At 41.4% G+C, this 17056-nt stretch overlaps 1 protein-coding gene across 2 annotated transcripts; it reads right to left on the reverse strand.

Annotated features, from left to right (window-relative positions):
• Nucleotides 1-303: 303 nt before the first annotated feature.
• egfl7 (EGF-like-domain, multiple 7) lies at nucleotides 304-14379 on the reverse strand. Of its 2 annotated transcripts, none has more exons than XM_028025769.1 (9): nucleotides 14143-14379; nucleotides 9443-9621; nucleotides 8852-8974; nucleotides 7560-7672; nucleotides 6279-6374; nucleotides 5954-6148; nucleotides 2212-2288; nucleotides 1490-1652; nucleotides 304-756 (listed from the first exon to the last, which is right to left on the reverse strand). In XM_028025769.1, the coding sequence occupies exons 2-9, from the start codon at nucleotides 9520-9522 to the stop codon at nucleotides 737-739; spliced, it is 867 nt and encodes a 288-aa protein (XP_027881570.1). In that variant the 5' UTR covers nucleotides 9523-9621; nucleotides 14143-14379; the 3' UTR covers nucleotides 304-736. The 2 variants fall into 2 exon arrangements, with proteins under 2 accessions (XP_027881570.1, XP_027881572.1); XM_028025771.1 differs by lacking the exon at nucleotides 14143-14379 and adding an exon at nucleotides 12505-12690.
• Nucleotides 14380-17056: the final 2677 nt, after the last annotated feature.

Raw genomic sequence — 17056 nt, forward strand, 5'->3', positions numbered from 1 at the left:
GACTTGAGGAGATTCATTAGAAAAAAAAATCCAACCATGACTTCTCCCCCTTCTCACAGTTTTAAAATAATTTTTACACCCTAAAACATCTCACAAGGATATCTGCTACTGCTCTTTATAGAAACTCTTTTAGCAGCGTCGCTCCAGAAGGTTTTGTTTTTTTTATCCCTGGCCTGTCCCGTATTTACTTCCATCCTACAGCATTTCATTGAAAACATACAAAAATGATGTTTTTGCAAAGCAATTCATTTATGTGTTTGATACTGATTGAACACGCATACACAAGTTTGTTTTTTTTTTAAATTTTTTTATTCACACTTTTATTACAAAAAAACGTTACAAAACTAGATCAAAACTAAGAGCACTTAGGAATGCCTACAGGTGACCATAACTTAAATACATAAATACAGATGTGTGCAAAAGGCCCCGGGACCAGGGTGGAGCTCTGACACAGGAGAACACAGCTGCACTGATGCGAGTGGCTATACGTCAAGCTTCGACCGACGCAGGCCGGCGAGGCCGACCCGCTGCTGCAGGTACCGTTGCAAAAAAAAAATCAAGACCCCATACGGAGAGACTCAACTTAGAAAACCAAAAATAACAACAAAAAACTGATTTCACTGAATTTTTCTTTTTGGAATGGTGGGGAAAAAAATCAAACATTTGTGCGGGTGCATGCGTCACAGCGTCACAAAAGCTCTGAGATGGCTTCTGACGATTTTTTCCTTCTTGTCCGCTAATTCTCCTGACAAGAGCCTGGAGGAGAGAATGTGCAGAGAGTTACGACAGCATGAACACAAATGGAAAAGGAGCAGAGAGAAAAAAAAGAAAAAGATGTCAGATTTTTAACGTGCTGTTCATGATGAAACAGAATCTGGTCCCGTTCCAGAGTGAGGATCCTTCCCGCCTCTAGAGGCGTTAGAACGAATGAGGAGCCTTCAAGGTTGGAGTTTTGTAATAATATATATATTTTTAAAAGCATTAAAAACTGTTATTTGGATAGCCTCAGGCTGATTGTTGGAAATATCTGCCGCATTTATAATTCGATGCTAATTTTTTTATCTCTCCAGATGAGATTTTCTTGGCCAGGAAACTCGTCTGGAGACGCTTTACTCCACTCTTTCTTAATTAGATTATAATTTAAGAGCAAATATATCACTTTGTTTGTGTCTTTTGTTTTATATTTAAGCTATCATTACACAGCCAGGGACATTATGATGTTACACGCTAAAGATTTAATCATGTTATTTCATTTTATTGATAATAATACATTTATTAACCGTATTACATTATAGACAGTCGTCTTATCTGCACTTTTAGCTGCTATCTGGAGCCCTTCTTTCCTGGAAAATAACTTTCCCTGTAACTTTGGACTAAAACCAGCGATTTTGTATATTTGTTTTTTTTACTTCTTTTTATTTATTTATTTTTTTTCCCTCCTTCTTCTGGGAGCAACAAGGAATCCAACGCCAAGTGCTCGGCTGCTCACATGTGCCGAGGCGCTCCTCCAGGAAGCCGATCTGCTCGCTGAGGGAGTCGATGCGGTCCAGCTGCCGGAAGGAGTGGGACAGTAGGGTGGTCTTCTCCGGGAAGCTGTCGTCCAGCGGCGGCGGGAAGAAGCTGCTGAATGGCGCCAACACCAGCTGCAGCTTCTGCGGGAAGCGAAAGGTGAAAAGGTTTAATCAATCAATCAATCAATCAAATTTTATTTGCATAGCACATTTCAGCAGCAAGGCATTTCAAAGTGCTTTACATCATTACAGACACAGAAACACAATGCAACATAGAATCAACAATCAAAACACAGCATTAAGTCAAGTTCCATCAATAAATGTGTAATTGATTACATTTCAAATACAATTCTAAACAGGTGGGGTTTTTAGTCGAGATTTAAAAGAAGTCAGTGTTTCAGCTGTTTTACAGTTTTCTGGAAGTTTGTTCCAAATTTGTGGTGCATAGATGCTGAAAGCTGCTTCTCCTCGTTTGGTTTCGCCTTACAAGGTTTAGCCACCTTGTAAAGCGAAATAATGTTGTTTTGTTTCAGGGTAGGCTATTAGGAACAACAATAATTCAGGTGTTTTTTGTTCTTTTTTTTCCCCCCCTACAACACAAGGCCAAGAAAGGTTCCCGTGGAGCCAGGCCGGACGGGTGTGTGGGAGGGGGTCTCTATTTAACGCCAACACGTGTTCAGGAGTTCGCTCACTCGTCTACCTTTTCCAGCAGCTCCACTCTGTTCCTCAGGCTCTGGACCTCCTCCGTGACGTTCTCCGCCAGGCCGAAGCTTCCTCCTGGAAGGAGACACGCAGACAAACGCACACGCGTCACGATTTGTAGGCGACCGCGCATGAGCGGCCACGGAAGGAACGAGTGACTGAAACGCTTCACACACCAAAAATAAGAATAATAATGGTAAAAACAAAAAACAACAACAAAAAAAACTGCGTCTGGATTGTGAAGCTGCAAAAGCAAACTGTGTGAAATTAGGGTAAAGAAATCAATAACGAACATCAGCGTGTTTTGTTGGGATTTTATGTGTCGGACCAACACAACTTAGTGGGAGTTTATGACGTGCAAGGAAAAGATACATGATATCCAACCTATTGTTGTTTTTTTTTTACAAATTAAAATCTAAAATCTGTACATTTTATTTCACCTGGATATTTTATCGACTGAATTTTCTGCCAGTCATTTTTGGTGCTGCCAGAGACTCTCCGTTGGTTTTAAGGGTCATTTAGGCCAATCTGACTGTCGCTACCGGCTTCCATCCAGAGTTTCAGGTTTAAAACACTTTTGGGTCACAAAAGTGTTTTTTTTTTTTGTCTTGTATTGATAACAATAAATTTGCTGCTTGCTTATGCAAGCCAAACATGTGGTTAATAAAAGACAAGCATTTAAGAGTTATATTTTCCAGTTTGAGAAGAACATCTCTTGTTTGGGAGAATCAACCCCTAAAAAAACAAAAGTAAAATAAATCATTAGCTCTGTACCGTTCTTGGACTATACAAAATCTTTCGAAGGGCCACAAATAGAAAATGAAATGACTAACACCAACACCTTTTTTTTGTACTAATCTCTAACAAACTACCGACTCCTTCGTAGAACAACTGTATTTATGTTGAACTTAAGTTACACACTTTTTCCACCAATAAAGCAACTTCTGGAGGCCATTTTGTTGCGCTGGACTGCACTTAGTGATTTCAGAGTGAGCAGGGTTCAATTCAAAGGTGACACTTTTATTCAAAATGATTATTTAAAACCACTTTTTTTTCCTCTCCCCTTCAACTTCACCATTATTCACAACTTTCTGTGAACAAGAAGTGAAAAATGCTTTTGCTTTTTTTTTTTTTTTTTTTTTGTGCAAGGCAGTGAAGCCATGGGAACAGCCAGTGGGAGGGGGGGGGGAGACACGAAATGACCAGAAATAGACGAGCAAAACGCTCAAACCCTCCTGTGAATCGGTAGCGTCTTGCTCAGAGCCCCTCGAAGGGGGGAATGTTCCTTCCAGAGACGGGGACTCTGACCAGGATGCGGATTTAAGAACAACCCTCCCACCACCACCACCACCACCACCCGGCCTCTCCTTCCACTTCTCTGGTTGCACCTCCGCAGACAGACGGGTAGATGTTCAATCTCTCCCAGATGTGGTCCACACTGGAGTGGAATAAGCTAAGGAGGAGGTGCAAAAGGGAAAAGATTGGGAGCCGACGGGGTGGGGGGAGGGGAACAAACTGAGGTGCATGACCCCCAGCAGACAGAGTTGATGGAGCTGGAATGAGAACACAAGCCCCGGCCAAGAACAGAGTGGATGAAAAAAAATTTAAAAAGGCGGGAGGCTGAAAAGCTTAAACGCGATCCAATGCATCTTGGCAGAGCGAGAGTCGGCTCCCCGAGTCTCTGTTTACACTCGTGATCTCCATCAACATCCCTCCGACATGTGTATATGAGCAGATAATAGAAAGAAGCCCGCAGAAGCTCGCAGAAGCCCGTCTGCAGGCACGCACTCGCACCCCCCCCCCCCCCCCAAAATAAAAATAAAATCCCTAAATTCTCTGTCATGTTTTCCGCTCTTCTGTGCGTTTCGCGCCGACTCAGCCGATCCATCACGGTCGCCTTCGGAGCTTGTGGTCAGTTTCCAGAAGAAACTCTGATAGATGGAGGGGAGTTCGGAGGAAGAGGAGTTCGGAGGAAGGCCTGGGAGATTTGGCAATCTCTCGTTTATGCACAGATATTTCTTTTACTCTGAGTGCAGGAGACAGCACCCCCCCCCCCCCCCCCCCCATCCCGCCCCCAATCGTCCAAATCTCCCCCTTTTGATTTCACAGTTAGGTGACTCACCAAAAAATGAAAAGAGAGAAAGAAAAAATCCCCCAGGCTGGAAAGAGTTGAAGAAATCAGGAAGAGCTACGTCCACTTCAATTTTTTATTTTTGTTGTTGTTGCACAATTTCCCAAAAGAGCAATAACGCGGACTCGGAATGGGACTTGAAAGGAAAATCTTAGGGTCAAGAACATTTGGAGACATAAAGCAGAGTCAGAGGTGGGGGCGGTTGTGTATTGTTTTGAGGCTACATTGCCTAGCAAAAGGCTTGGAACTTTTTCACATTTTTGTCACGATAAAAAAAACACACAAAAACTGACATGTATTTTACTGAGATTTTATGCGAGCCACCAACACAAACCGGAGCACAGCTGCGACGTGGAAATGCTTTCCAGTTGGTTTTCCAGACATAGTTTATCTTTAGAAGTGTGACATTAAATCCCCTCGACTCAAATACCCAGGGCCAGATTGAGAAGGACGGGGGCCCCTGGGTCGAGCCAGTTTTGATGCCCCACTCAAAAGCAAGATTTTTTTTTACTGACGCAAATCATGGCACACTTATAGGTAAATCTTTACGCTCCACTTTGTTTCTGAAACGATGTACAATAATTTCAGAATTTTCAAGTACTGGACCAGTGTTTATATTTAGAAAAATCCAAAAATATTAGTACAGCTTACCTGATTTGGGCCAGTGAGTTTTAAGCAAAGCACAACATTTTCAAAACATGCATTAGGTTATATATATATATATATATATATATATATATATATATATATATATATATATATATATATATATATATATATATATATATATGTATATATATATATTTTGGGCCCTTGTAAGTTCTTTCTAAAGTCTTTCTAAATACTCCTAATAAAACTGCTGCACCTTTCCATTGTCTTTAGAAGTCACCTTGGTTAAGGCTGAAGTACGTTCATGTGTAAGACTGGTCCAGTCAAAGTCCAGACTTTAACCTGCTTGAGAATCTGTTGGAAAACTTGAATATTGATCTTAACAGAAGAAGCTTGCAGCTGTAACTGCAGGTAAAGGTGGTTCTGACTGACAACAACAACAAAATGACGGCATATTTTAGATTTTTGAATTAATTTTTTTTGGTCAAGATTTTTGAAAACCACACATAATTTTCCTTCCACTATATAATTTTGCTCCACTCTGTGTTGGTCTGTCACATAAAACCTCCAATAAAGCACACTTCAGTTTGCAAAATTAACGCGAGGAACTGAAAAACGAGAAGAATGCACAAATACTTTAAAGGCTTTTGCCTACAAAGAGACAAAAATCTAACATTTCTAATGGAGAACTAATGGAGTGTGTGAGGTGAAAACATGTGTGCATTAGCTCGGGAGCCGGATTAAATGCAGATGTTTACTTCAGCGACGGGACATGCAGTCATTATCAAAGTCCAAATGATCCCAGTCTCACCGCATGGAGCCAGCCGCGCATAACATCAGTCTGGAGTCGGCACCAGTCGCAGTGCATTATTACTCACGGTACGAGTTGAGAGTGGCATAGCGCGTACCAAAAGTAATAATGGACCGCGAAGCTGGTCATGTTTTCTTCCTCCGTCCTGCTGCAGAACATGAAAATATGCAGTTCGCGGCGCTCGTTTACCCGCGTCGGCGTGGCCACCCACTGCTGCCCGGCTGCCCTGGGTGGGTGTCGGAGACGGCGGCGGAGGTGGAAGCTGGTGGCAGGACCGTCCGTCTCCGGCAAGCGTGAAGCCGTCTCTGCAGGCGCATCTGTAGCTCCCAGCTGTGTTCACGCACAGCTGGGCGCACGGCTGCCGCCCGCCGCACTCGTCTGCATCTGACAGCCGGGAAAAAAAAGGGGTAAAAAAAAAAGAAGAAGAAGAAGGAAAGAAAGAAAGCAAGTCCTGAGTATGCATATGGATTTAAGTACAGCTCCTCGGGTGAATCTGAATGTGGTCTCTGCGTACCCGTTTGGCACCGGTGTCCCGTCCAGCCGGGGGGGCACGCGCACTTATTGGGTTTCAAACAGGTGCCGCCATTAGCACAGGGTTCTGCACACAGAGCTGGGGAACACATCCAAAAATATTCATTAAAAAAAACAAAAACACAACTGATTCGTGATTATTACTTTAAATCGACTCAGCAAACAGTATTGTGGTGAAATGAATGTGTTTTCTTTCCGTTATGAGCCAAATTGGTTGGCATAAAACTGGATCAGCCAGAGGGACACGAAACGTGGCATCGCATGAAAATGGCCCGTTAAAGTGAAGAAATCTAATGCGGACCTGTTTACGTTTTTGTTTTCGTTCAGCAAACTGTGAATCAAGACAACAACAAAAAATTTCAGAGTTCTGTATAGGAAATTAAACCTTATAATCATATTTATTACAACATTGCAATCTATATTTTCTTGTGAATACTATGTGAACCGTTAAACCATCCTCATGTTTGCATTGTACACTGTATTTACACAAAAAAGGTTGCTTTCATTTTGTAGAAGAGAGATGGTGCGCCACCAATTGTCTTCCTGTGTGAAACACATCTAGAACACGGAACATGTTTCTGGTTAGAGTAACTGCGTAATAGAAAATAATAACAATAATAATAATCGTATATAAAAATATAAATCTAAAATAACATTTTACTGCAGTGAAGCAGCAGTGTGTTCTGATGTTGGGGACCACAGCTGCCTGAGAAGAGCTAACATCTGCAAACGCAAGAGATCCCCTTTTAAAAGACGCCTGTAATTGCCTGTTTTAATAGTTCACACAACAAATATACTTTAAATTATATTAAAGTATATATGTCTATATACTTTAATATATATATTAAATATTATTGTAGTGCTAAGACGTGGACATTTTCTTAGCACTACCGCACAAGCTGATATACAGATACAGACTGTTGTTCTGACCAGAACCTTTTAAATATCCAATTTTCAGAAGCGGTTTCGCACAGGAAGATCTTTGGTGGTGCACCGCCTCCGTTCTCCATTTCCTGTGTAAACACTCATCAGGTTGTTGGTAAATACCTACCCACTGCAGATCTAACTATTTATATAGTTTTGGTAATATTTTCTTTTTGAAATAGAAGTTGCTAAAAGTTGCTAAAAGTCTCTGCTGTCTTGGCCCGTTTCAGGCTACTTGTCAGCTTAAGCATTCAGGACCAGTTAATCTGGAGGTAGGCTAAATAAAGAGGGCAGCAGAGTTCAACCATTAAACACAGCCTCGTTTAAAACCGTCTTTCACCTTGGTTGCAGTTGTGTGAGTGAAATCTCCGCCAACCGGGGCAGCAGTCTGGGTAGAAATGCGAGGCCGACGCTATCCTGCTCACCTGCCGGTAAGCTAACGAGTACGTTGTTCTGTGAAGACAAGCGAAATCCCAGAGGTTACGGATCATTTGAGGTGCAGCAGAGCCTTCTCTGTGATGAGACTGTGTGACCATAGGTGAGTTTTAGTAACTTGGTGGAAAAGTCAAGCCACGGGTTCAGAAGAGAAGAGGGTGGCAGCAGTCAGATCTATAATCAGCTATTTTGGCTGCAGCCTGCTGAGAACGCGGTGTGTTTAGCCCGCCAGAGAAGGGGGTGGGGGGAATTAAGAGCAATAAATTGAGGCTAAAACTAGAGACTGGAGACATGTTTGCATGAGGACCCAAGAAAACAGACCAAACGCGAAAGTGAGCTTTGGTGAGAGAAAAGCTAACAGGGATTAAAAAAACGTGGAGAAGGTAAACTGGGAGGGTGCTGGCGTGGAGTCCAAGATAAACAAAGCACTGGTCTCTGCGGGCAGGCAGCTCATTTCCTGTCGTTACACAAAGTGCTCGATATTTAGATTTCACTCAAACTATGTGCCATCGTGACCCACTGCTGTGTGCAGTTACGGTTTGTGAGCATGGTCGTCCTTTTGTGAAAGAAAGTGAAGATGTGTTGCTCCGTCTCCATACTTAGCCACGTCAGATGTTATTTACGTGCACAGATGCCTTGATTAAAACTCTGTTTTGACAGCGCTGTGACCGGGTGAAGATTTTTTATCCCCCTCTCTCCCCCCCCCTCATTGTTACAGAGGTGCACCTAAATTTGGACCAGGAGGGGCCATGGCCCCCTCTTGAAAAATGTTGGCCCACCCTCAGGACTCCACCGCCCCCCTCAGAGAATCCTGTTTGTTTAGTAGAAAGGCATACAGAGTCTTCTTCTTCAGTTGAATTGAATTGAAGAATTTATTTCAGACATTCCACCAAGGCAAAAAAAATAATGAAAAATAAAAGTAGCCCTTCCATATTCCCAAACACTCTATTACCAGCCATACATACAGAATCGCATGCAAATACGTCGCTTATTTTGGTGACTATGTCTGAAAAGACATGAATGTAAAACCCAAACAAACAAGCACAAAATGAATACATACATTTTTTTGAAAAATGATCTGCCCCACTAAAATTTTAACTGACCTGGTCTACCCCCCTCCATCTCTGACCCTCTGCGTTTTCTGCCATTTTCAAGCTTTGTGTGAGTACTAAGAAAAGAAAAGTGTGAGCATCTTACTTGTATGTGCTGCAGAGGCGATGGCCTTGACACAGGGTGATGTAGGGCTTGTGCACCGGCTGGGCGTAGGACTCTGTTGCCAGGATGACATTGTGTCGGAGGTCGCCGCTGCACGCCCTCCTTCTGGAAAGCAGACAAAAGAAATGACGCGTTAAAGCCAACTTTCTTGCCTACTTTACCTTTCTCTTCAGCCAGCTTAGTGGCAGTGTGCAGCAACAGGCGAGTGCTGTACGACAGCAGGAAAAAAAATCTCATACGGGCTTAAAATGGATACTTTTGACATGTTTTCTTACCTCGATATCAGTATCGGTGTCTATTTAAAACCCCCCGACTTGTACAATCGCTCCTGATTGTGCCCTGGTTAAAAGCTGACCTTTGACCAGCCTGTCTGTGCTCAAACCTTCGTTTAGTTTATTTTTGTCCACCCCCACCCCACCCAAATCAGCTCTAAAAAGGACAGCAAATCTACTCTCTTCTTAATCGCCTGATCTTTGGCCCCGGGGAGACTGACCACCTGAATGTTTGCCATTTGGGAACATCCCAAATGACAGGCGGTGATAAACGCAGACAGAGAGTTACGAGTGCCGTTACCCATGATGCCCGAAGAACTGGGGAGTGCCCATCACATGGAGGAAGAGGAGGGCGGAGGAGAGGAGCAGCTCTTGGTACATCTTCTTCCTCTTTCCCACGTTTCCCTCGCCGGGGCTCTCACACTCTGTCTCGGAGGGAAGAGGAGGATGATGGAGGATGTCTGCGACGGCCCCAGCTACCTGTGTAAAAAGAGAAAAAAAGACATTTTAGATCACGGCATGTTAAACATGACATTTCCTTCTGCACAATCTGGATGGGAAATTGGGGAAAAAGTTCAGCGGAGAGAAAAATGGCTTCATTCCTGCGAAGCCACGGGTCATCTTTATCCGCAGACTCGAAGAGCGTCAGCTGCGTCGTGTCTCAGAGAGCCGGACCGGCTTCAGAGCAGAACACTAGCCTTTAAATCAGTGCAGACAGCAGTGGGAATCTGTGTAAGCTTGTCATTTAGCATTGGATAAGGAGGAGGGGAGGGGGGGAAAAAGGTGAGGAAGAGCAGCTTTTAGACGCTAAAACTCAAGAGCAGGAAGTCGTCAAGTGAGATCAAGTGAAGAGCGGATTGTAGAAGAGTTATTGATGTGTGCTGAGAACCAGTGGGAGAAGAAAAGCATGTTTTAGTTGAGGATGCTTCTCTGTCGTGGTGGGGGTAGGTTAAATAGGAGGTATGGAAGGCTTGGTGTGCCAAAACAATGATGCAATTGTTTTTAAAAAACTGTAGCAAAAAGTGATACAAATAATAGTAATAAATTACTACTAGGAAACAAAATACATTAATTAGAACATTTTACAAAATGAATGGAGACACACCTAGTTTTTTCTTCTTACGCGTTTTGTGATGTGTGTTTTGCATTTTTTTGCGTGTGAATTTCCATTTGTGCTGCTTTTCTGTGTTTTTTATGCTCTTCAATTGAAAATTGTCAGCAACTTCATGTTTTTAATTCAGCTTGTTTTGGGGGGAAAAAGTGACAAAATCTAGTTTTGGATTTCATTTTCAGGTCATTTTCTTTAATCAAATGTTCAAAAATCTTACTTTGTTCTGTTTTTATAGTTATTTGTGTTCTTTATCATTTTTTGTTTTATAACTTTTTTTTATTTTAGTGATAGCTCATAATAATTTTACAAATAGCAAGGAAAACTTGTATAGTTTTGAGAGTCATACAAGCAAAGTCTTAATTTATAACCATTGTTTTTCATTTATAAATGAACTTACTTTTAACACAATATCAAATTTGGCAAATGATGTAGAATAAAGAATGCGCACAAAAAAACACAACACCCAATATGGATACACAGGAAGTGCTCTCAACTAAAGGGCCCCCTCTACTGTACCCCTGTTTAGGACCTCATAAAAGCTTGGACCGGCCCTGCCCACACCTTCTCTGACCAGGCAGGAGAGACAAACACCTCTCACACAGATTACTACATACTGCAGATTACAACAACAAAAAAAACAGACCACCTGTGAAACCCAGCTGACCTGAGAACAGCTTCCGCCAGCCTATGGGTCGAGTTTTAACACAGATACTAAACCCCTGGGAAATCTCTCCCAGCACATTAAAACCTTCCGAGTGCAATTGCAGGTTATAACACAGTGCAGCCTGTCGGAGAAGCGGAGTTATCTTGAAGGCGACGGTAATCCTCGGATGACAGCGTGCGTGTCTGTGTGATCCCTCCCCGCTGGCCGCGGGCCCAGAGATCCGTCGTAAAGCCTGTGTTCATTCATAAACCACAGCGGGCCAGCAGAGGGGCCTACTTTGAAACGACCGGTGCATGTGAGTTTTGCGCGTGTCTGCACACAAGAAGGGAGAAATTTACAGCGGGAGGCGGAATGCAAAAAAGAGTGGAACAGTAAACCATTTCACAAGTGCATTTCATTTAAAACGATTCATGATAAACATCAGAGCCTGGTCCAAAGTTCTACGGGGCTCTAAGGAGAATTTGATGAGGGGATTCACTTCCAGTTAAGAGTCCACAAGCAACACAGCTCATTTACATCATTCATGCTGGGCAACCTGTTGTGGGGCTAACTAGTGAGCATATAAACGTCTTAAATGAGCTATACATCAGCTTGGTTTTGTTTGACAACCGCATAGTCATTCCATATTACTTATGTATAAAGCAGACCTTGGATTCCATGTAAATTTATGGAATCTGTATCTGTTTGTTTTTCCAAAAATGTCACATCCAATAGTGAATGCCTCTGATCTGAAGATTAAATTTGAGAAACATTAGACACAGACGCACAGTGCTAATTTATTTTTAGCAAATTTGTCAAACTGTGAATAAACGGAGTTGTTTATCACTGGCGGGTTTTGATTACTGGGAAATATGGCTCTCTGCCCGGGACGCCCTTCCACCAGTGGGTGGCAAAAGAACCCAAGAGGAAAGAAAAGGGAAGTAAAAGTCATTGTGACCACATTTTTATTTGCTTATTTGAATGACGGGTCAGTACAACCCTTGTGTGGTGCACAGTGTAAGCACTGTAACAAAGATGTTTGGCAGTAAACGAAAGGGATTTTTTGTTGTTGCTGCTGCAATCTTTCATCTCTTTTGGTCAAATTTAAATCGGAAAATAACAAACTGATCAAATATTTTTCAAAACGCAATTTGAAAGTCATAAAACTATATTCTGTTCGAGAAAACTGCTCCCCCCCCCCTACATTTAGTCTCAAAATAACCTTAGAAGCAGACAAGAGTGTAAACCAAGGTCAAAAACAGACTTAGTAATTCTAAACTGATGGGTTTTTCCCCAAAAGAACAAAACTAATATATAATATTAAAACTCAAACAAACTCCAAGCAATTCGGTTGTATTGTTCACATCTGCCACCGGGTGGTGCTGTTTCACAACATCAATGTTAAGATACGAGCGCCAAGACCCACGTCCATCATTTCTACGCTTCCCCGTAACATTAACCCACACCTTGAAGTGACGCTAAAGATTCTTAGAAATAAAACTCAGCAGAGAAAGGGGGTATGTCCCTTTAGGCGAAAAACACAGATGCTGCGGACGAACACACACAGACTAAGGACGTGCACGGATAGGGAAGCAAATCAACTACAAACCGTTCAGCAAAAAACAATCAGCCTTCCCACAGTCTGTCCAGTAAAAACACAGTCCTTCAGTGACGACGACTGAAAACCAACTGGCTTCTGTAAAACCGCTCTACTTGTTCAGGTGAAAGTCCGGGGATAACGCTCCGCCAGCAGTCAGGTTTCTCCTGGAGCTCAGACTGTCAGAGAGGAGCGCATGGGGGGTGATGGGAGGACCTCCTCCCACTCCTCCAGCTGGGTGTCCCGCTGCGATTTGGAGGGGATCCGCGGTGACGTCACGCTACACGCTGTGCTAACTTTTTTTTTATTTTATTTTTTCCCCCTTTCCCTCTTTTCGTTCAGAACCCACTGTTAAAACTTCACAAGCTGACGATGCAGCTAGTCGGACACAGTTAGTAGAGAAGACCCAGCCAGTCGCTTTTAGGCTGAGACTTAATTGACTGAGTGACGTAATATTGACCAAAAGATCAAAGATATCTTCATGTGTTTGTCTCAATTGCGAAACACTTGCGAAATAAAGCTATTTTTTATTCATTTTATTAGGAATAATCATTTTTAATCTCCTAAAAATAAATAATAAAAGAGTTAAACTAAATAAATTCATAAAAACAAACAATGGTATAATTTTTTTTGATATGTGCGTCTTAAAGATAATTAGCTAGCTTAGCTGATTATTAAACTAGCTAAACTAGCCCTTAGTTAGTTTAATAATTGGAATGCCATACCTAATAAAGTTGTGCAATTCATAATTTGTTTTGTTTTAATCTTCCAAATGTTTCCCTTACATCTTAAAGAAGTTTATGTTATTTCATTATTTATTTTATTAAAATATCTCAGTGTCCTGTGTTATTTGAACTCTCAAGTCTCACCCAGCAGTCAGTGGACATGGCCAACATGTTTAGGATCTAATTGACAGCAGAAATAATAAACTTTGAGTTCTTTTTTAAAATGTCTGATGCATTCAAGTTTAATTTCATTTAGGTATTTTTATAAAGCCTTGACGGCTTGTTTATTTATTAAGTATATTTATGAAAATTTGTTAAAAATATTACACGCGTGAATAGTTATTATTAACTACACATTTACAAATAAATAAATGTTTTTATCATTAACTTACCGGACTAAGACACTTTTGGTCTTGGATGATATATTTACATCGAAGATTATATGTGCTTATGCAATATTGACTTTATGACCTCGTTATGCTGTGCAAATGCAAAACTTTGCATGGGAAGCAATTCAATTCCTACTGACAATTATCCGAAAAGACAAGAAAACAATTATTCTGTTGGTTCTCCAATAGGAGTTATAGTTTCTATTGAAGGAACTGCAAGATTATTTCCAATGATGCCTTGAGGCACACACCCCTAACCTTTATCTGCTTTTTATTGAACTCAAAGAAGTGCGTGAAATCCCATGTCGTTTGCAGATGCGTTTATAGGTTTTAAGATGCTTTTTTGTGTTTTAGCTTTGATGCATCCAATGAACAGGAATAATGTCTGATTCTTCAGTATTTGACTAAATCAGAGTTACTTCTAACACTGTGAAAACGAAAAACCTGTAATACTTTTGAAAATGAACGTTCACGACGGACTGATGCAAAAAGAACATTGTTAAAATGCAGGTGTGTGAGCTGTGTGCTGATCTTACCCAGGCAGTATGCGTTCACCGGGTGTGTGTGCGCGCGCAGGCTGACAGGCGGCCCCGGGCGCGAGCCGCCGGACCCATGGCTCAGAGGACCTCCTCATGCTCCCAGTTTCTTTTTATGGCTTGACTTTCGTTGGGCTCTGAAAATGCAGTGTTTTTTTTGCTTAAACCCACCCTTGCGACCAATTTGAGGTGCTCCTTGCGAGCCGGCTGGCGACAAATGAAATGTCTTTGGGCGTGTTTCAGTTGCTTTTATGCTCAGCTTCCTGTGGAACGCAGGAATTGGACGGACAATCCCCAAACCGGACTTCCTGTGAGTGTTTGCCGCTGATAAAAGCCTTCTCCTGCACAAACACTCTCCATCCTGCTGGAATCTGATTTTGAAGCACTTTTCGGACTCCCATTGTGGAGCACCGCAATCTTGAAGGGGGCAAAGTGCCCTCAGCCTCCTCACCTCTTGCCCTTGTGCTGCCTTGGCAGCTCAGCAGAAAGCAGCCGTTACTCGTAGCGATTTATTGAACCAGGTCACTCTATGCCACTCCGCCGAAGGCTGGGTGGCTCACACAAGCTCATGTTTACAACCATTTGAGATCAAATCTGGGAAATTGCAGCTTGAAGCCAAAGAGCGGCACGATAAGGAGTTTCTTTTCCCTTCCCTTCCATTCTGTGCTCCAGTGCAAACCTCTTTAATCCTTGAAGTTTTTTTAATCCTATAGTTTGAAGAACAGCAAAAACATTAAAAGGTCGGTGCAACGCAAGCCGAAACGTTATGGTAGATGTATAAGATTTCCCACATGTAAAAAAAAACCCTGAATATTTTAAGTAACAATTTAGCAAAAAGACTCCTGGAACTCTTTTCCAGAAGCCTTGACGTGACTTGGTTTTTGTTGGTGTTTCATAAGTAAAGGCCCATAAAATAAGATTAAAGGAAAAAAAAAAAAGATCCAAAATCGGTTCTCTGACTCGTCAGGACAAGAAAAAAAGAAATGGCCCTCTGTTCTTCTAAGAAGTGGCCTCTCCCTGTATGAAGATTAAAATAACCGGTGCCCCCAACACAGCAGGATGAAGCCATATGAAGGCTGCGAAAGATTTTCAGGAGCCCGTTTCCTCTGTTTGTGTTGCAATTAAGGAATGGAAGCTTGAGTAATGGTAAAGGTTGGGGTAAATTCAGGAAAACCAAGAGCTGTTTCAGGATTTCATAAAAGAAAAAGAAAATAGTTGAGATTTTGATTATCTGGTGTTCAAAGAATTATGGGAACAAGCCACTGTAGATGGATGAATTTAATTGAAATCACTAGGAAAAAAAGTAGTACAAAGTAACAAAGTATGGCGCTATTAGAGATTAGCATTTTTTTTTTCTTCCAGCATGGTGGGGGTGGATGGTCATGGTTGGAGCATGAAAAAATATCCACAAATTCAGAAATCAGAACTAAAACAGTTTCTTCAAAATGGCTTAAAATGAAACCAAGAGAAATGGTTAATATGGAAACACTTTAGGTACCGTCCACCAAATGACAATAGAAAGCCAAAAAGAAAAAAAGTGCAAAAAGTGTGAACAAGCAGCCATTCTTTGACGCCAGGTGAATTGTTTTCTTGTACTGGAGGCGATCAAACGCATTAATTAAACTTCGCATGCCACTGGAAGAGTCTGTCAGGGTCTGTCAGGGTCGGTGTTTTCACATTTTGTCACTTTATGACACCAAACATCTATGCAGTTTAATTAGTCTGGTTTGAATACGAAAGAAGATCATCACAAAGCAGCACATATGTTGTCAACTTGAAAGAAAACAATAGAGGGCTCCTACCTAAAATGTTTTGATCTGAAAAATATTGTGTGCAGATGGCCTCCCCTGTACTCTAATAACTAATAACTAAAAAAATAACACCCAAAAAAACAATGCAACCCAACACATTTAGATGCTACCTAAGTGGAATCCAGATGTGTGTCATTTATTTTCAGATGCTTTGTGGAGTTCTTCACAGCAGAGAGATCATGGATAGTTTTTTGTTTTTTTTTGGTCAGAGTGAGGTAAAAAAAAATATATATATATATACTGCTCAAAAAAATAAAGGGAACACTTAAACAACACAATATAACTCCAAGTAAATCAAACTTCTGTGAAATCAAACTGTCCACTTAGGAAGCAACACTGATTGACAATCAATTTCACCTGCTGTTGTGCAAATGGAACTTTGTACAGAACAAAGTATTCAATGAGAATATTTCTTTCATTCAGATCTAGGATGTGTTATTTGAGTGTTCCCTTTATTTTTTTGAGCAGTGTATATATATATATATATATCATCTTAAACTGATCATCCAAACATGGAAACATGGTGACGGCAGTATCATGCCATTGGGAAGTCTTTCTTGAGAAAAGTTTAAATAAGTTTTGTAAAAACGAATGGCCTTTAAAGGATTTAATGGAATCTGAAAGACAATTGCTACAGGATTTCTGGTTAGTTTCTGCTTGTCCAAACGACATCTTATGCAGGCCTTTCTTGCGGTCCCAGAGCTGCATTCGGACAGGCCCTACAGCCCTGTTTTGGGGTGCAGCTGTCAGAGTGTGTGAATAGAGACAAATGCAGCTCCTCCTCTGCCTTTACCCAGACTGAGAGATGTCAGACAACAAGGACGCGTTTGTCATTCTGACTATGTGGCGAACTGATCTTGGTATGCGTGCCGAAACAACTTTTATATGTATGACATCATCCGGGACGCTTCACAGCGTGTGCAATCTGGCAACCTTTGATTTTATTTTACTTTATTTTTTCTTTTTTTGTATTTTCCTTTTTAGTTTTCCTTATAAAACTAAACAAGTTTTATAACTTTGTGAACTTCTAGCAATCTTAAAAGTTCACAAAGAGCAAGAATAATAGAAATCGCATAAATGATGGTCTGTGATCAACTACATAC

The sequence above is a fragment of the Xiphophorus couchianus genome, chromosome 8 (genome assembly GCF_001444195.1).
Source record: "Xiphophorus couchianus chromosome 8, X_couchianus-1.0, whole genome shotgun sequence".
Taxonomy (NCBI): Eukaryota; Metazoa; Chordata; class Actinopteri; order Cyprinodontiformes; family Poeciliidae; genus Xiphophorus; species Xiphophorus couchianus.